Below are 21205 nucleotides of genomic sequence, written 5' to 3' on the forward strand. Positions count from 1 at the left end.
CAAACACAAAGTGCTAGTCCACTTCCTCATGAATACGTATTTCCTACTTTTAATAATGCTTGGCAATATAATAAGACTAACGAAGTCCCAATTAGGCTATTTCAACAGTATAGTTCCCTGAGGGTACATGGCTTTGTATCTTCCATAGTAGATAACTATAATTCCTTGAGGTAGTTGGCACTCAGTAAATGTTTATTGAATTGCTGATGAGTTGCTTAGGGAAATAAAATATCCAAGACATTTTTATTTTTATTTTTATTTTGAGATGAAGTCTCGCCCTGTTGCCAGAGGGGCTGGAGTGCAGTGGCGCGATCTCAGCTCAGCAACCTCTGCCTCCCTGGTTCAAGCGATTCTCCTGCCTCAGCCTCCCAAGTAGCTAGGACTACAGGTTCATGCCACCACGTCCAGGTAATTTTTGCACTTTTAGTAGAGACAGGGTTTCACTGTCTTGCCAGGCTAGTCTTGAACTCCTGACCTCAGGTGATCTGCCCGCTTTGGTCTCCCAAATTGCTTGGACTACAGTCTTCCAAAGTGCTGGGATTACAGGTGTGAGCCACTGAGCCCAGGCTATCCAAGAAATATCTTAGAGTATTCAGTCATTTCTTTTCCCACATTCTAATTACTGTGTACTATTATTTGACATTTTACCCACTCAAAGTAGAATAACTATTTTTGTTTCACATTGCATGTACCAAATTAATTTTATATTATGCTTCAGTTTCTCCTAAATTGTAGAGGGAACAAATGAAGTGTGGGTATTTGACACTAGAGGCAAATAAGATGTTAGAGCCTTTCGTTTTCCCTCATAGTATTTCCCACTATGACAAATGGTGAATAAGATGTTTGAGCCTTTCTTTTCCTCCTTCTCCTTGGCCTTGCTGGAAGAACCCTGAAGGGGCAGTGACCCGGCCATTTGCTTTTGGACTAGCCTCCTTTCCAAATCTGCCAAAAATGATTAATCAGAATGATGATTAGCCAGTTTCCGTCAGTTGTTAAAAAATCAATTAAGTGACTGAGGAAACTGCATCTTTTACCAGCTTTGTTATGGCTTCTTTTAACCACAAGTATCTAGTCACTGGTTATCATATTATAGATTTCTTTTAGGACTAATTTTGTGTTTTCAGTGTGATTGCTTTTCAATTTTATGGTATATTTTATTCCAAGGCAGATACTCATTAATCCTATTTTATTCACTAAAGAAGTATAAAACTTCCTAAAGATACAAATTCAATCCACTTGACTGTTCTGTCCTCAAAAGGAAGCATGTGCCTTATTACACAGGACCCTTTTCTTTCCTTCTTTCTTTTCTTCTTTCTTTCTTTTCTTCTTTTTTCTTTGCCTTATTCTTTCTCTTTCTTTCTTTCTTCTTTCCCTCTTTCTTTCTTTTCTTTCCTTCTTTCTTTCTCTCTCTCTTTCTTTCTTTCTTTCCTTCTTTCTTTCAGAGAGGATCTTGCTCTGTTGCCCAGGCTGGAGTGCAGCAATGCAATCCTAGCTCACTGCAGCCTCAATCTCCTGGGTTCAGGTGGTCCTCCCTCCTAAGCCTTCTGAGTAGTTAAGACTGCAAATGCTTGGCACCATGCCTGGCTAATTTTAAAATTATTTTTAGAGACAGGGGACTCCATAGGTTCCCTAGGCTAGTCTCAAACTCCTGGGCTCAAGTGATCCTCCATCCTTGGCCCCTGCTAGCATTGTAGGTGTGAGCCACTGCGCCCAGCCAGAACTCTTTTATTTCTGTTAATATTTAGTAAGATTTGGCCGGGCATGGTGGCTCACGCCTATAATCCAAGCATTTTGGATGCCAAGGCAGGTGGATCATCTGAGGTCAGGAGTTCAAGACCAGCCTGACCAACATGGTGAAACCCCGTCTTTAAAAAAATAAAAATAAAAATAAATATATGCATACATTTAGTAAGATTTTACATGGAGGTCAGTCTATGTGGAAATGTCTTGGAAAAGCCCTTACCTTTCATTATCTCTTCTCCTGCAGTCCTTCAGGGAGAATCACAACCTAATTCTAGGTCACTTGTTACCTAATCCTCTTTCCTGACACAGCTTCTTACTCCAGAAAACTCTTACATTTTCAAGGTGGCTCTGGTGCAGCTTCCAGTTTTCTTGTCTTTCCCTTCTTATTTTCTATTCCTTTGTTTCTTGAATAGGTATTCAAAGAAAGGAAAGCAGCATATTTGGACACATGCCCACTAAGGCACTATTCCTAAGAGAATGTTTGCAACATGTTTTTTTTTAAATGCGTGTGTGCTTTATTATTCCTACTCTGCCTTGTAGCAGCACTCATTATTCAGGGCAGTGGTTCTCAATATGAGTTGTACTTCCCGTGTTGTAATTCTCTGGGAACATTTTATAGTCACCAATGTGGAGGCCTTGACATCTCTGGAAGTGGGGGTTGGGAGGTTATTAAATCTCTCCAGGAGATGTGATGAGAATCTGTGGTTTAGGAAGATGTTAGATATGAGGAGTTTGTTGATCTGCCCCAAGCCCTCTAGTGATTCTGATTATTTTAAATGTACCTGCAATATGTAGCAATTGGATCACACATATTGAGCTGTCTCAAGGTCTAGGTATGTATATATGAACCAGGAAGACTTGGGACTTTACTGTCTGGAAAGAATGGCATTGTGTTAGAGGAAAAATAAGTGTTCCAAAAAAGCTCAGTTGTACAGATAAATTCTGATATCTGTGACACAAATTTTTAAACTTTGATTTTGTAAAATATTTGTAATAAAAACTTAAGTATCTTTGATAGACTGAAAAATTATTTTTTCTGATTATTATAAATAATAAAAACTTTTGCTATAGACTAGGAGTTTCCTATGCTCTCCTCTCTAGGAGAGATAGTCTCTAAGGCTATCTCTTCTGTATTAATATAACTATATAATATATAATAAATAGTATGTGACCAAATGTAGGAAGATTTCTAAAGCCATCATTATCATGATTTGATTCTTAAAAAGCAGTCATAATAATTTATAGTTGAAAAAACTTTTAAGAAGTGAAAGTTTTTATCTATGTGAGTGTGGTCAATATGTACTTCAAAATTAAGTGTTCATAGAAGTTTAAGAAATATATTACCAGTTGTGCCCAAAATTTGCTAAACACTTATTGGGCAATTATATATTAGTGTATAATTACAATACATGCTATGTAGATTGTATAGTAGCAAGAATATATATATGTGCTTGCTACTATATATATATATAGTAGCATATATATATATATAAGTGTGTATATATATACACTTTTATATATATATAGCATATATATAAGTGTATAATTGCATATATGCTATGTAGATTGTATGTATTGTAGCAAGCATGCATTAAGTGCCAACATGCACTTAAAATATATTGCTCATTTAATTCTCATAATAATGCTGCAAGAATCAGTCACAGAATTGATAACGTCAAAAGAATAGAAGTCGGACTCAGCTCTCTCTTTGTGGAAAGTCCCTGTTTTGACTTCTACTCATTTTCGGCCTAGCATTTCTTCTCCAAGTTAATTACAAATAAGAGATGGGATTCATTGTTAGTGTGACATTATAGCTTGTGGTTGTCTATTTTGGTCATTACATTGGCACTTCCCTTTCATGTAGCACCAAGCCATCCTCTCAACTCAGTGGGGATGGTATAAGAGAGAAGTTAGCAACTGATAAGGAATTGGGTCCCATGACAGAGATAGTTCAAAAAATAACTTTGCTGAGAGGTAAATCATATGTTCACATCAAGAAATTATTATCACAGCCTGGGCAACATACAAGACCTTGTCTCTATTAAAAATAAAAATAGGCCAGGTATGGTGGCTCGTACCTTTAATCCCAGCTCTTTGGAAGGTGGAGGCAGAAAAATCACAGGACACCAGGAGTTCAAGGACCAGCCTGGCCAATATGGTGAAACCGTGCCTCTGCTAAAAATACAAAAATTAGCCAGGCATGGTGGTGCCTGTCTGTAATAGCAGCTGCTCAGGAGGCTGAGGCAGGAAAATCGCTTGAACCTGGGAGGCAGAGGCTGCAGTGAGCCAATATTGTGCCACTGAACTCCAGCCTGGGAGATACAGTGAGACTCTGTCTCAAAAATTAAATAATAAATAAAATAAAATATTAGTCAAGTGTGGTAGCACACACATATAGCCTTAGCTACTTGGGAGGCTGAGGTGGCAGGATCGCTTGAGCCTAGAATATTAAGGTTGTGGTGAGCCATGATTGTGCCACTGCACACAAGCCTATGTGACAGAGTGAGACTGTCTCAGAAAAGAAAAGAAAAGAAATTAATATTGACAGACCAAAAGCCTGGTACTTTTAAATTTTCTTAATTTTACTAAATAAAAGTGGAATTGGTATTTTTAATAGACAAATTCTGTGCCTTGGTATAAAGTTGCAGAGAAAAAACTTCCTGTTTCCTTTCAAATGAAGTAAAGAATGCTGTTAGGTCAGTGGAGACAGCTAATCCTTGTAAAGCTGCTTACATTGCATTAGAAACTACAAAGTAAGAAACAGCCCATCATTCCAACTCTAGTTATTTCAGGAATGACATTGGAGAGCTTCGTGGATTCTACTTTAAATGAAGATATGTTAGCTTTGTTTAAATCTGCAAAAGCACTCCTAAAATTTTAAAAATTATAATAGTTTTTCATTTCCATATTTATGTTGGAGCATAAGGTTTCAAAAGCTTCAATTTTTAGGATGCCAAGAAAACTGTTTTAAGAATGGGATTTACATAAAGGGTAAAATGTGCCCACAGCTTATAAATCTGAAAGGGGCATTTATTGCCTTTTATTTTTTTTACATGGTATTTTCACCTGATCACCCTTGTTGGATTTTATGCCAATAAGTACATTTCTCATCATCTGTAACTGTGGCAGTTTTTAATCTTCCATTATTGTCAATTAAGTTTTAGCTGACCATCTATAAGTAGCTATTAAATTATCCCACTGTCAAAGTTTAAATCACTCAAAATAGATAAGTAGGTGGTAATTGCTGTCATTGTATTTTGAAGATTAATATTTTGAGCAAAAAATTAAACTATATATAAGGTCTTTTTTTGGGGGGGGCATCTGTATTTATTTGAGGCACCGAAGCAGCAGGACTCCAATGTGGGGCTGGGCTGGGGCAGGACTGGCTGGATTTGGGGCAGGGGCCTAGACCTGGAAGTGGCGGAAACCCCACCCCCGAAAGGCTGCCCTTGAAGGGCGTGAGGCTGTGCAAGGGCAGGGGGTTATAGGGACTTGGGATCTGCAGGCTGCTGGCACCCCACCCTCCCCAAACACAGGCCCCAGAAACTGACACGGGTTCACACCTGCAAAGCACACCCACGTACCCCCACGGGCACAGCCTCCCTGGGGGCCCTCTCAGTGTGTCCACGAGACTTGGTCCTGACGCCGGAACCTAAGGCTCCAGGGGAGCCCTCATCCCTTCCACAGTCCCCCAATGAAGGTCACATCATTGACCCCAGAAGTGAGGGCAGGTGGCCCCACCTGGGGCAGAGGCAGGGCTGGGGCAGTTGGAGGTGCAGGGGATGGGCCTGACCTGGGACCAAGGGCATGAATCAGGCACGTGAGGAGTCAGGGGCTCTCATACCCTTGTGGGACCCAGAATGGGCTGGGCTTTCCTTCCTGAGCTAGGGGGCTGGGGACAGGGTCTGGGTGGTCAGGGGCCAAAACGCAGCAGGGCAGGCAACAGGCTCAGCAGCAGTCCGGCACCCAGCAGGGTGGCGCTGGCCCGCAGCCCGCCATCGGCCGCGCTGAAATTGCACAGGAAGCCCTGGCAGCAGCGGATGCCCATGGAAGCTATGCCAGCATTGACGTTTCCTGGGAGGGGACAGACCGAGGAACAGGACTTGCTCAGGGTGTGGCCAAATGTGACGATCTTTCCGATGCCGGCAGACGCAGTCACCGTCAGGCAGTAGCTGTCCTGGTCGGAGCAGATGGTGGGCTTCAGGCAGTACAGATTGCTCTTCTGGTTCTGGCAGGAGAAGCACATCAGCGAGCCGGCTCGCTCAACACCCAGAAGGGCAGCCAGCAGCACCAGCAAGGTCTTCATTCTGGAGAGGAAGGTGGTCCTGCCTAGGGGTCCCAAGCCAGAGCAGCCCGTCCTGCTCGCCGGTGGACGCAGGCGCCCGCAGCCTCGCTGAGCTCCGGAGCCTCGCGCGCTCTGAACGCGGCTGGACCCGCGACTCCCAGGCAGCCCGCGCGGCCGGGGGCGGGGAGGGGCTATATATAAGGTCTTATAAGTTATGATAGCTACCTGCTTTCTGCAGAATGGTGTGTGTACCACAATTTTACTATAATTATAATTCCCTTTTCACTATTATTATTAAGTCTTACCAATGATACCAGAAAGTTTTCATAATGTACATTTTGACTATCACTGTTTTTTCATACCTGTTAGTGTTTTGGCTTCCTGCTTACCAGTTAACACAGGTGATGCTACCTGATCAACATGAAAATGTGAATTTCTTATTTTCAAAACAATACCCAATGGCACATCAAAAAGAAATGGTTTACAGTTTACCCATCTGACAAAGGGCTAATATCCAGAATCTACAAAGAACTAAAACAGATATACAAGAAAAAACAAACCCATTCAAAAGTGGGCAAACTATATGAACAGACACTTTTCAAAAGAAGACATATAAGAGGCCAGCAAACATATGAAAAAATGCTCATCATCACGGGTCATTAGAGAAATGCAAATCAAAACCACATTGAGATACCATCTCACGCCAGTTAGAATGGCGATCATTAAAAAATCGGGAGACAACAGATGCTGGAGAGGATGTGGAGAAATAGGAACACTCTTACACAGTTGGCAGGAGTGTAAATTAGTTCAACCATTGTGGAAGACAGTGTGGCAATTTCTCAAGGATCTAGAAATAGAAATTCCATTTGACCCACCAATCCCATTACTGGGTATATACCCAAAGAACTATAAATCATTCTACTGTAAAGACACATGCACACGTATGTTCACTACAGCCCTGTGTACAATAGCAAAGACCTGGCACCAACCCAAATGCGCATCAATGATACACTGAACAAAGAAAATATGGTACATACACACCATGGAATACTATGCAGCCATAAAAAACCATGAGTTCATGTCCTTTGTAGGGACTTGGATGAATCTAGAAATCATCGTTCTCAGCAAACTGACACAAGAACAGAAAACCAAACACTGCGTGTTCTCACTCATAGGCAGGTGCTGAACAATGGGAACACGTGGACTCAGGGAGAAGAGCATCACACACTGAGGGCAGTTGGGGAAGGCTAGGGGAGGGACAGCAGGGGGTGGGGAGGGTGGGGAGGGATAACATGGGGAGAAATGCCAGATATAGTATGTACCTATGCAACAACCCTGCATGACCTGCACATGTACCCTAGAACCTAAAGTAAAATTTAAAAAAATTAAAAAGAAAGAAAGAATTTATCAACTACTGTGTCATTCTTGTTCTTCAACAGACCTGTGTTTATATTCATAGAGAGGTCACATAGGTTTGGCATCCTCCTTTTGAGAGACGAAGGATTGTCTTTGCTAATTTGAAAAAGCACATTTTGAAAGAATCAAATGTTCATTTTGAAATAAGGTTTCTAGGACAGTGCAGTAAAGTGCTTTCCCCTTCTAAAATTTTCTGAAATATTTTTAGCCTTCTAACATATGTGCATGCATGCGCACACACTCACACACACTATATATAGCGACCTAGTTGTCGCAGTCCTCACTACCTCTATGCGTGATCTGTGTATGTGAACCAGCAGCGTCACTGGAGAGCTTGCCAAAGATGCAGGAGCTCAGGCAAGCCTCACCCAGACCCACTGAATCATAGTGTGCATTTCAACAAGATTCCCAGGTGTTTCATATGTTCGGATATATCCACAATGTGAGATGCTCTGGTTTCAGGCATCACTGCCTGACAAAAAGGCCAGGCGTGGCACTGTGAGTATTTTCACTGAATAAATTCTCATTCACTGCTTGAGAGAATCCTTTGTTCTTTATAAAACAAAGGTGATCCTGAGCTCAGTGTCAGAGAGGTAAGATTTGGGCAAGTAAAGGTTTATAATCCTAATAGCATGACAATAACAGTTATAAATATAATGCCAGGAAATAATACATGAGACTCCACCATGATAAATGAGTTTTTCCTCAACAGTTTTGTCTCTGATGGTGTATTTAATTAATTCTCTGCAAAGAGAAGTATCCATAATAAGACTTGGTATGGCATAGGTATGACTTCCTGATAGACTTTAAGGAAACTTTCTTATTATAGGGTAACCCAACCAAGATTAAATTTTAAAGTTATTTTGAGGGGGCATGTGGGAGGGCCAAAAGCCAAATCAATAGGAGTCAGCTCTTTAGAATTGAATATTTCTTATGAATATTTATCTTACTGTTAGTCTGTATTAAACTCTCTTTTATTTTACATCTAGGATTTCTACCCAGTTTAGAACTTAGAGATGCTAATATCTTCAGATAAGGACTTTTTAATTGTTGAATGCTGTAACTTCTAGAATAAGCTTAATATTCACTGACTGATAAATGTATCCTGTGCAATCCATTATCTAAGTTAATCTTCACAACAGTCCTAGGCAACAAGGGATTTTTAAAATCTCTTTCTTACTGATGAGGAAACTGAGAAACCAAGAGATTAAGTAATTTGCCAAACACTGTACAGCTAGTAAGTGGGAGAAGCAGGTGTTAAGTCTAGGAGCTCTCGTTCAAAAGTCTATTCTCTTATTTTTGATACAAGATTGCCGTCTAGACTTCTTTATGGCCCACAAATGCTGTCTCTTAATGGGTAAGCATGTCAAATCTCAACATCATTATTGCCCTAGTTGTAATTAGTTAGAAACCTTTTGGTAAATAATTACTTATAAAGAAGTCTTCTGACATACCCATTGGTCATACCCAAATACTGATCTTATTGGCAATTTGTTGATATAACAGTGGTACAAACTGAATATCCCTAATCTGAAAATCTGAAATCAGAAATGCTTCAACTCCAAAACTTTTTGAGTGCTAACATAACACCAAAAGTGGAAAATTCCACACCTGACCTCATGTGGCAGGTCCAGAGAAAACTTTGTTTAATGCACAAAATCATAAAAAATATCATATAAAATTACCTTTAGGCTATGTATATAAGGTGTATATGAAAACAATCAATTTCATGTTTAGACTTGGATCTCAGTTCTAAGATATCTCATTATGTATATGTAAATATTCCAAAATTTAAAAAAATCTGAAATCTGAAACACTTCTGGTTGGTCCCAAGCATTTTGGATAAAAGATACTCAACCTGTATTTTAAAAAAAAAAAAAAAAAAACCATGAAATCTTTAGTCATGTGGAATTTATGCAATTAAAAGGTACAGAAATTCAGTTAAGAATTTCAAAGTTAAAGTTTAATCTTAAAACTGTATTTTTTTAATTTTTTTTTTGAGATGGAGTCTTGCTCTCTCTCCCAGGCTGGAGTGCAGTGGTGTGATCTTGGTTGACTGCAACTGCCTCCCAGGTTCAAGTGATTCTCCTGCCTCAGCCTCCCGAGTAGCTGGGATTACAGGCATGTGCCACCATGTCTGGCTAATATTTGTATTTTTGGTAGAGACAGGGTTTTACCATGTTGGCCAGGCTGGTCTTGAACTCCTGACCTTGTGATCTGCCCACCTCAGCCTCCCAAAATGCTGGGATTATGGGCATGAAATCCACCGTGCCTAGCCCTAAAACTCTATTTTTATTTTAAAATATGAATATCTGCTATCACCAAGTAATAAGAGCATGAAAATTAAAGGATCATACAATGCAAGATTATCTAAAGTCATTTAAATAATGTCAAGAATAATGTTTTAATTGTTCTGCTCTTTAGAATTTTAAGCATCTTTAGTTTTAAAAATACAAATGGAGGATTTTTGACAGTATTTTACTTACCATTCTCTAATTGTTTAGAAATCATCTGTTTCTGAAATTAGCCATTGACAGATAATGAGTTTGAGGTTCCCTTTTGCTAGAAAATATTGTAGTAACATAAAATAATATGGAAATTGCCAGTATGTTTGGGTATTTGTTGGATTGAGAACCATTTCAAACACATCTAGATCAATCTGTAAGCAAAGAATTCAAAATTTGTGAGTTTAATTCTTGCTGCCTGTCTGTTTAAGTTTGGCAGTTAGGCAAGGAGAATGTCTTATGAATTTGAGTATAACGAATTTGTGGAGGGATTTTATTGCATGCATTTTCATGGTTATTTTGAAAATGCATGAAGTAGGCTGAGCACTGTAGCTCACACCTGTAATTCCAATACATTGGGAGGCTGAGACAGAAGCATTGCTTGAATCTAGGAGTACAGGACCAGCCTGGGCAACATAGTGAGACATTCTCTCTGTGAAAAAAATTTTTTAAATGCACTTGAAGTAAATTCAGGTAAAAAGAAACAGTATCCATTCAAATTTCTACCTTTCAAATCTGAAACACATACTGCTCACTGTGGCCACACGATGTACTTGTTTTAAGGGGGAAAAAATTCAAGATTTAAGAAAGCATTTATTTAAGCTCTCAAAAATCTATAGGATATAGTCTTTGAAAATGAATAAATTCATTAAATTTTGGGGGGTGCTTACAAAATATATTTTCTATGTTGATCTTTCCTAAGTGGAGAGTTTTCTATGTAGGCAGATACATATCAGAATTAGGAAGATTTAAAATATACACATATATCTATATGCTTATATATTCATGGAGTACAAGTGCAGCTTGCCATATGAATATATTGCACTGCGGTGAAGTCAGGCCTTTAGTGCACCCATCAGTGGAGCAGCATGCTTGGTACCCATCAAGCAACCTCCCATCATCTATCACCCCATGCCTCCAGGTCTCCATTTTCTGTCATTTCACACTATGCTTCCTTGTGTACAAATTATTTAGCTTCCACTTGTGAGAACATGTGGTATTTGTCTGTTTCTGAATTGTTTCACTTAAGATAATGGCCTCCAGTTCTATACATGTTGCTGCAAAAGACAGGATCTCAGTCTTTTTTATGGCAGAGTAGTATCCACTGTGTACACATAGCACATTTTCTTTATTCAGTCTTCCACTGATGGACACTTAAGTTGATTACATATGTTGGCTATTGTGAACAGTGATGTGATAAACATACACATGCTGGTATCTTTTTGATATAACAATTTCTTTTCCTTTGGGTATATGCCCAGCAGTGGGATGGTTGGATCAAAGGGTAGTTCTATTTTTAGTTCTTGGAGAAATCTCCGTAGTTTTTCACAGAGGTTGTACTGACTTATTTACATTCCCATCAGCAGTATATATGAGCTGGATGTGGTGGCTCACACCTGTAATCCCAGCACTTTGGGAAGCCAAGATGGGTAGATCTCTTGAGCCCAGGAGTTCAAGACCAGCCTGGGCAACATGGTGAAATGCTATCTCTACTAAAAATACAACAAATTAGCTGGGTATAGTGGCTCGTGCCTGTAGTCCCAGCTACTTGGGAGGCTGAGGCAGGAGAATCGCTTGAGCCTGGGAGACTGAGCCTGCAGTGAGCTATGATGGTACCACTGCACTCCAGCCTGGGCAACAGAGCGAGACCGTGTCTCAAAACAAAACAAAACAAAAGGTATGTAAGAGTTCACTTTTCTCTGCATCCTTACAATCATCTGTTTTCTTTTGTCCTTTTTAAAAACTTTATTTTAAATTTTTGTGGGTACACAGTAAGTGTATATGTTTATGGGGTACATGAGATGTTTTGTTACAGGTATGCAGTGCATAATAATCACTTCATGGAAAATGGGGTATCCATCCCCTCAAGCATTTATCTTTTGTGTTACAAACAATCCAATTATACTCTTCATTATTTTTCAATGTACAATTAAATTATTATTGACTATATTCACCTTGCTGTGCTATCAGGTGCTAGGTCTTATTCATTCCTTCTATTTTTTTACGTGTGTGTCCATTAACCATTCCTGCCTCCCCTCCAACTCATAACCCCCTTCTGGGCCTCTGGTAACTATCCTTCTACTCTCTAGTTCCATGAGTTCAACTGTTTAGATTTTACAAATTAGTGAGAACAGAGAACATGCAATGTTTGTCTCTCTGTGCCTGGCTTATTTCACTTAGCTTAATGACCTCCAGTTCCATCCATGTTGTACGTGTATTTTTTGTCCTTTAATAATAGCCATTCTGATTAGTATAAGATGATGTTTCATTGTAGTTTTAATTTGCATTTTTCTGTTGACTAGTGACGTTGAACATTTTTTCCTATGCTTCTTGGCCATTTATTTGTCTTTTGAAAAATGTCTGTTCTTGCCCTAAACCCATTTGCTAATGGGATGATTATTTGGCTTTTTCCCCCCCTTAAGGTAGAGTTTTAATCTTGTTGCCCAGGCTGGAATGCAATGGCACAATCTCAGCTCATTGCAACCTCCGCCTCCCAAGTTCAAGCAATTCTCCTGCCTCAGTCTCCCAAGTAGCTGGAGTTACAGGCATGCACCACCACACCCAGCTAATTTTTTGTATTTAGTAGAGACGGGGTTTCACCATGTTGGTCAGTCTGGTCTGGAACTCCTGACCTCAGGTGATCCACCCACCTCAGCCTCCCAAAATGCTGTAATTATAGGCGTGAGCTACTGTGCCCAGCCTATTTGGCGTGTGCATGTGTGTGTGCGTGTGTGTGTGTGTGTGTTTGCCCTGCTCTGTCACCTGGGCTGCAGTGCAGTGGCTCGATCATGGCTCACTGCAGCCCCGACCTCGCAGGCTCAAGTGATCCCCTTACCTCAGTCTCCTGAGTAGCTGGGAATACAAGGACATGCCACCATACCCAGTTAATTTTTGTATTTTTGGTAGAGACGGGGTTTCGCCAAGTTGCCCAGGCATTTGGGGTTTTTTTGGTTAAGTTGTTTGAGTTCCTTGTAAATTCTGGAGATGTTAGTTCCCTGCAGAATGTATAATTTGCAAATATTTTCTCCCATTCCAAAGGCTGTCTGTTCACTCTGCTGATTATTTCTCTGGTATCTGTCTGCATTTGTTTTTGTTGCCTGTGCTTTTAGGTCTTAGTCAAGAATTCTTTCCCTAGATCAATATCTAGAAGATTTTCTCTAGGTTTTCTTCTAATATTTTTATAGTTTCAGGTCTTTTTTTTTTTTTTTTTGCCTTTTTACTTTTAATTGCATTTATTTTATGCTGAAGTAATCCTGTGCCATAAGTGTTTGTTTCTTTAGTTTCTTTTGGGATATCTTTTTCTGTGTCTAACCTCCTCTTCTGATTTAGGAACAATTTGTTCCTTTTCAATAGGGATCTTCTCAGTGTGGCAGGGAGAACTCCTATATGAACTCTAGAAGTTTGGTGGCACATCTCGGATGCTTTGTTCACCTGGATATGTTTAATGACCACAGGATCTACACCTAAATCCTTAAATTCAGCATTACTCTGCATTTTTGGTTGTTTTTTTGTTTTTGTTTTTGTTTTGTATTTTTGAAACAGAGTCTTGTTCTGTTGCCCAGGCAACAGAGTACAGTGGTGTGATCTCAGCTCACTGCAACCTCCGCCTTTCATGTTCAAGTGATTCTCCTGCCTCAGCCTCCTGAGTAGCTGAGTTTACAGGTGCTAGCCATGACGCCCAGCTAACTTTTGTATTTTTAGTAGAGAGGGGGTTTCACCATATTGGCCAGGCTGGTCTTGAACTCCTGACCTCAAGTGATCCACCCCCCTCAGCCTCCCAAAGTGTTGGGATTACAGGTGTGAAACACCATGCCTGACCATTACTATGCATTTTTAAGCACATACAATAGTGTTTTTGGGCCACTGACTCTCTGTAGTTCTACTGTTTGGCCAGGACACAGCTAACAACTCTATCAGTGTAATGTTGGAATTGTACCTACTGGTTTTGTAAAGTGACATCTTTCTCCCATTCTAGTAGGTGTAGCTTAAAAATAAAAAAGGAATATCTTTCAGATACTTCGTGGCTTTTTGTAATTGCATACCTTTGTTGGTCTGGGCGGTTTCTGAAAGTGAACACGAAGGTTCGAGCCTCTTGATTGGCATGATTTTTTCTGGGTAAGGCCAGATCACCTCAGGCTGCATAGGGGAAGAGGTTTTATATTCAAGTCTTGAATCTGTTTTGAAGTAATTTTTGTACGTGGTGAGAGAGAGGAGTCCAGTTTCACCGTCCAGTTTTCCCAGCACCATTTATTGAACGGCATCCTTTCTTTAATGTATGTTTTTGTTGACTTTGTCCAAGAGCAGTTGGCTGTATGTGGCTTTATTTCTGGGTTCTCTATTCTGTCCATTAATCAATGGATCTGTTTTTACCTGCCGTACTGTGCCTTTTTGATTACTATCACCCTGTAGTATAATTTGCAGTAAGGAAATGCAGTGCTTCCGCTTTGTTCTTTTTGCTAGGATTGCTTTAGCTATTTGGGTTCTTTTTTGGTTCCATATGAACTTTAGAATAGTTTTTTCCAATTTTGTGAAAAAATGATGTTGATATTTTGATAGAGTGTGTTGAAGCTGTAGATTGCTTTGGGCAGTATGGTCATTTTGATGATATTAATTATAGTCTTTGGAAGATTCTTTAACAACAAAAGATCAGCTATTTAAAAATATTTTAACAAACCATCGAAGGAAATTTGATGTATTTGCCAGGCCTTTTGTTTGACACTTTTTTCTGTATTATTTCTTAACATCTCAATATTTCTAGTAGTGACATATTTTGTTATTGGTGGTTTCTTTGTTTTGTTTTTTCTTTTTAACCCATCTCTGACTAAGGAAGGAGTGAGGCATTATTTCCACATTACAGATGAGGAAAACAGGCAAATCCTGCAAGATCATACAACTGGAAAGTGGGTTAGGTACAATTCAACCCACATCTATTTTATTCCTCATACTTCACACTGTCTGTAGTAATTGTCATTTTCTGTTTCATCTTGTACTGCTTTATCGCCTACGTGTGGATAGGCTGGTTCATCTTGTTGATAGAAGATCTGAAGCCATTACTATGGTAAACAGCTCCATTAGGGAATGGCCTTTCTGAATTAGCTTCCAGTTAATTTCCTGAGTAGGGGGCTGCTGAGCAGGATCCCCTCTGCCTGGATATCATGTATATTTCTGTTTCTTACCTTATGGAGTGGGGGTTGGGAAAGAGTGGCTGGGAGACAGTCCATGCCCTGGCTCCAGGAGGCTGGCTGGGGTTTGCTTTTCTTCTTCCTGCCAGCCCTGTTAGCTAGGGGCTGGGTTCTGTGCCCACCCTCACTGGTTCCAATCACCTTATATATCATCTCTCTCTCTGTCTCTCTCTCTCTCCCTCTCCCTCTCCCTCTGTCCTTTACTTTTGTTTGCCTTTTCTGCTCCTCTGATCAGACCATTCCTCTCTACCTTGAGCCAACCTGAATCCCTCCTCCAACTGGCCTGTGTGCTCTTACATTGCAGCATCCTGGATGCCAGCCTTCTTCAGACCCTGATGAGGATTTTTAACATGCTTCTGTGAGCTTAAGCCAAAAAGGAGAGTGCAAATCAGATCAGAAAAAGAGAGGTGATTGATTACAATAGGAGAGAAAGGTTTCAACAGTGGATGGATTCTGACATCTAAAATTCAGTCTTTTGAAGTGCTGGAATTTCCATCTTGAAAACTTATTTCTTGGCAAACATCCTCTTACAGTGATTACAGTTGTTCCTTTCAGAATTATTTCAGTTCATCAAACCAAGCAGAGTCTGTTTAAAGAGTCGCTTACAATTTCTGTTTTTATTGGTGATGTTCACTCCTGTGTAGCACCCAAGAAGGAGACAATAACTGCATCCATTCTGACTCATGATGTTGTCAATCAGATCATTTCTGCAGGTTAGGTACCAGTGTAAAGTTGGAAAAAATAGTGCTGCAATTGACAACTGAGGTAAGATTGCGGGAGTCATCTATACTCTGATGGGCACATCAGCTCACTAATGGCTATTCACATTCTGTTAGGGAAAAATTATATAAAATTGTTCATATTCATCATCAAAAAATGAAATAGAGGTAAGCAATATAATTATTTTATTTTTTTATTTTTTTAGAGACGGGGTTTCACCATGTTGACCAGGCTGGTCTTGAACTCCTGACCTTGTGACCCGCCCACCTTGGCCTCCCAAAGTGCTGGGATTACAGGCTTGAGCCACGCCACCCAGCAGCAATATGATTTTAATGCCAGCATAGTATTACATTATGTGAAGATACTGCAAGCATCGGGCTAAGTTTATTGATTTAATTTACAGTGGAAGATAGCCTTTCCAGGCTCTAAAATATTCATAACTCCTCCCTATGGCTCTCCATTTCTTGTAAAAGTACCTAGATAAGGATTATTGATTGGAGTGGAATCCAAATGCAGGTAACTGCCTAGTTTTGTGGATTATTTCAGAGGTAATAGAAACTAATAGACTATCACTAGTATCTAGCTAGTGGGTCAAAGAGAATGTCCCTGTATGACAGATTTGATATTTTTGCAATGAAATTACTATGTCAATTCCCTGGCTTATATTTTTCTCAAGACCCCTCTTCTTATGTAATTAAAGTAACTTATTTTATATTCCTTTTTATGATGGAAAACCTAACTTTCTAATGCAGTGTTGTTCAAGCTTTAATGCATCCAAGTTGCCTGGGGAATCCTGTTAAGTGTAGATTCTTTTTGTTTGTTTGTCTTTTGTTTTTTGAGACGGAGTTTCATTCTTGTTGCCTAGGCTGGAGTGTACAATGGCACGATCTCTGCTCACTGCAAACTCTGCCTCCCGGGTTCAAGTGATTCTCCTGCCTCAGCCTCCAGAGTAGCTGGGATTATAGCCATGCACCACCATGCCCAGATAATTATATTTTTAGCAGAGACAGGTTTCTCCATGTTGGTCAGGCTGGTCTCGAACTCCCGACCTCAAGTGATCCTCCTGCCTTAGCCTCCCAAAGTGCTGGAATTACAGGCATGAGCCACTGCACCTGGCCAAGTGTAGGTTCTTTTTTAGGAGATCTGTATGTAGAAACACAGATTCTTATTCTTAGATAATGCTGACTGAAGGTGCTGGTTATCACCACCCTTTGAATAGCTTATCATCCTAAGAAATACGTGCTAAGAAATATAATAAGAAATATCTTATATTTCTTAGGATGGGTTATTTCTACACAAAACTAACATTTTTCTTCTGAAAATCAGCATGAATTCAGAGCATGAAATTTTCTGACCTTATCCTCAGATACAAGAATACCATTAAAAAAATTGAACTAATGAAGTAATTGGATGATAAATATCATGCATCAAAAATCTCAAAGGATTCATTTAAAAAATTATGGTAAAGATAAGTTTTTAAAAAAACGCTAGAGTCTAGTTTGTGAGAAAATCTTATTTCTATTTGTTTGAACTGATTGATGAGATATGCCACATCTGACAAAGCCTAATGAGGGTTTTTTGGTTTGGTTTGGTTTGTTTGGTTTTTTATTGATGTGTTTTTGGCATATCCTGGAATCAGGAGTTTGATGTTTCTCACACAATATTCTAAGAAATTATAAGTCAACATCTATTATGTTCCAGCCCATAGTTCCTTCATGGTAGAGAGGTAGGCTCTTAGCTTCTAATTGGTAGATTTAAGGATCTGTGGAACTTAGCAAAGAGCCATTCCTTATGTGCCGAGGGACAGGGAAGGGGAATGGCATGGGGGATAATCAACAAGTCAACAGTCATTTTAGAAGATTTTACATTGGTATAATTAATAACTTCTTGAGAAGGCAAAACCACAATTTAAAGATGAGTTATATTGATGGATTGATATGTTGTAGGACTGAGGATAATTGGAAGAAATGGCAGCATAGCCAACAAAGCTCCCAGCCAAAACATACTCAGTGGTCAAAGAAGAAATTAACTAGAAGTTGAATTCAGTAATTATCTTGTTTACCTATTTAGTATGAGTGAGGAAATGACATGATCTACCTGAAGGAGGAAGGCCCCATTTGATTATCCAGAGAGCAAGAGTTCATTCTTACTGTTGGAGACTTGAACTTCCTGGTTATTCCATTAATTCATTTAAACTGTTTTGTAAAAAATTCCTTAAGCAAACTAAATGAGTAGACTGATTATATTAAATGGCAGTAATTCCACAGTTTAGACAGAGATAGATAAGATTGTCTGCAATGTTTGTAAATTCTTTTCAGAAAGGGTGCAAGATTAACCCTGTTAATTCCTGTTACGTAAGGCAAATTTCCTTTAATCCCTGGACATTACTAAAAGTTAGTAAGGGGTGGGATGTTGAGAATGAAGTTCCTTGGACTGCGAAGATCCCAGAAACAAATGGTATTTGGTAGAGAAGATGAGCTTGGCATCATACATCAGACCACTAATATGTCGCAGTGAGTTTTCATGTTCTAGTTCTTAAGAGAAATGGAAATCTCAATCATGTGCTGCCAAATTGGCAGCAGTGAGAGTCACCAGCAGACGTTTACTAAGTAATTTGCATGACAGAGGACTACATTTTATTTTTATTTATTTGCTTCTTTTATTATTTTTTGAGATGAAGTCTCATTCTTGTCACCTAGGCCGGAGTGCAATGGCGTGATCTCAGCTAACTGCAACCTTTGCCCTCTGATTTAAGCAATTCTCCTGCCTCAGCCTTCCCAGTAACTGGGATTACAGGTGCCTGCCACCACACCTGGGTAATTTTTGTATTTTAATAGAAGTGGGGTTTCACCATGTTGGCGAGGCTGGCCTCGAACTCCTGACCTCAGGTGATCTGCCTGCCTCAGCCTCCCAAAGTGCTGGGATTACAGGAATGAGCCACCACTCTCAGCCAACAGAGGACTTTATTTAGAAACATAAATAAATGAAAAAAAACTACATAGTTTTTAAACCTGGAGTAAAAATTAGAAATTCAATTAGTACTTTTAAGAGATGGCGTTTCACCATATTGGCTGGGCTGGTCTCGATCTCCTGACCTCAAGTGATCTGCCCTCCTTGGCCTCCCTAAGTGCTGGGATTACAGGTGTGAGCTGCTGGCTCAATCAATCAGTACTCTTAAAATACACCTGGAAATCAAAACCTTTTTGATTTCGAAGTCCAGTCCATGCTATGAAACACAAGCCTGGAGAACGGCAAGAAGTATATAACACAACAGTAAGGTCTGCTGCAAGGTGTAAGAAGTGCTGCAAGCTCCAGCACCACGTACGATTTATATACCACCCAAGTCACAGAAGCATCAAGGCTGTTTTCAGATCTTAAAACCTGTATAACATCTGGGTTGTATTTTTTTTACAATGTGACAAAAGAAGTGAAAACACCTCGAATAGTGATGCTTTTTGAAAAAAAAAATACAATAACAGACATGCAAGAATGTGTGGATCTAACATTGGCAATTTAAACTATTTGCATCCAGCGATGTATTGTTTTTCTGGGAAGATGAAATTCTCCAGAGTTTTGCGACCACAGACCAAGAGTATGCTACTTCCCAGGGGAAGTGCATAACCAGCCCAGTGCCACTATTTCTCACCCCACCAACAAGTGCATTCTCCATTTGCTATAGCAGAAAGAGTGACTCTAGGGATGTGGTAACTTTATTTGTAGAGAAAATTAAAGATAAAAAAGTGAAAAAAAATTCTGAGGACTCCTAGTTGGGAAAAAAAGTAAAGAAAAAATATTATATTGGAATACTAATAACAGTTTGGGGGATTCAGTCAGGAAACAACCTTTTGAATATCACAAATTTTTTCTTTTCTTTTCTTTTCTTTTTTTGAGACAGATTCTTGCCCTGTCACCCAGGCTACAGTGCAATGGAGTGATCTCAGTTCACTGCAACCTCCACCTCCCAGATTCAAGTGATTCTCCTGCCTCAGCCTCCTAATTAGCTGGAGTTACAGATGTGCATTACCATGGCCAGCTAATGTTTTGTATCTTTAGTGGAAACAGGGGTTTCACCATTTTGGCCAGGCTGGTCTCGAACTCCTGACTTCATGACTTACCTGCCTTAGCCTCCCGAAGTGCTGGGATTATAGGTGTAAGCCACTGTGCCTGGCCTCTTTGTTGCTTTTTGTAGAGACAGGGTCTAACTCTGTTGCCCGGGCTGGATGGAATGCACTGGCGTGATCTCAGCTGACTGCAGAATCCAGGCTCAGGTGATTCTCCTCACTTGGACTCCTGAATAGGGGACTATAGGCATGTAGTCCATCATGTCCAGCTAATTTATGTATTTTTGGTAGAGACGGGGTTTTGCCATGTTGCCCAGGCTGGGCTCAAACTATCCACCCACCTCAGCCTCCCAATGTGCTAGCATTACAAGTGTGAACCACTGTGGCTGGCCCCCTAATTTTTTTTCCTGTTTTTTTAAATAAAATATTTATTTGTTTAATTAATTAATTTAAGAGACTGGGTCTCACTATGCTGCCAGGATAGATTTGAATTTCTGGGCTCAGGCAATCCTCCTACCTCAGTTTCTCAAGTAAGCTGGGATTACAGGCATGTGCCATCATGCCTGGCTTCTTTCTATTTCTGTTAGATCTCTATTGATTCTATTTCAGAATCAATTTTATGATATTTGAGGGAGAAAAGAAAACATCCCCCCTCCTCCCTCAATGAGGAAGAAATTGGATAGGAAGCAAAGTACTTCTAATCTTATCAGGTTTCCTTTCTGGTTGTCAGACTGCCAGATCCACTAGCCTATGAAACACAAAGGGCATTGGCATTTGATAAGAGCTGCAGAGAGACCATAGTGCCACCGCTAATAAGTGGATCGGCAGGGATGAGTGACAATCATGGTTTACACAGCCCTTTCCCAGGGCCCCTACTGTTGCTGCTGCTGCTCCTATTTGAGTCACTAAGAAAAATGTGGGCAGTTTTTTTGGCATGATGCTGGTTGAGAAGTGGGCAAAAGAAAAATGATCAGAAAAGCAGAAGCAGCTTATAGGACTGTTGAGAAATGATGCTACTCAAGCCAGAACTAAACTCTCTGTGGTAGTCGTTCTGATTCAAGTATCTTCCCCCACACCAGCTAAATTTTTGTATTTTAAAATTTTGTCTACAGTTCCCAGGCTACCAAAAGTTTCTTTACACTAATACAATATGAGTGCTGTGGGATCAAATACTTCCACACAATCTCAGTGATTCTCAAGGTTCGGATTACCCCTCCCCACTGGGTTTTTCTCCATGATCTGTAGTGCTGCATTGGGTCTTCCACCCTCCTGGCCACTAGATCTTCTGAACAC

General features: G+C 39.9%; 2 protein-coding genes across 7 annotated transcripts in view; one reads left to right on the plus strand and one right to left on the minus strand.

The window, feature by feature from the left end:
* Positions 1–21205, plus strand: part of ELOVL6 (ELOVL fatty acid elongase 6) — a 152877-nt gene that overhangs the window by 40880 nt on the left and 90792 nt on the right. Inside the window, exons 2-3 of one of the 6 annotated variants that reach the window (XM_054253060.2) lie at positions 16057–16367; positions 19747–20119. The exons of 4 other annotated variants lie outside the window; for them this stretch is intronic. The gene's annotated coding sequence lies outside the window, so the exon portion shown is untranslated. The remainder of the gene's footprint in view (positions 1–16056; positions 16368–19746; positions 20120–21205) is intronic. One more of the 6 variants, XM_078366694.1, reaches the window with a different exon arrangement.
* Positions 5047–6187, minus strand: LOC103791903 (lymphocyte antigen 6E). Its single transcript, XM_035293123.3, has one exon. The coding sequence runs from the start codon at positions 6047–6049 to the stop codon at positions 5657–5659; it is 393 nt and encodes a 130-aa protein (XP_035149014.1). The 5' UTR covers positions 6050–6187; the 3' UTR covers positions 5047–5656.

Source organism: Callithrix jacchus, chromosome 3, assembly GCF_049354715.1.
Source record: "Callithrix jacchus isolate 240 chromosome 3, calJac240_pri, whole genome shotgun sequence".
Lineage (NCBI taxonomy): Eukaryota > Metazoa > Chordata > Mammalia > Primates > Cebidae > Callithrix > Callithrix jacchus.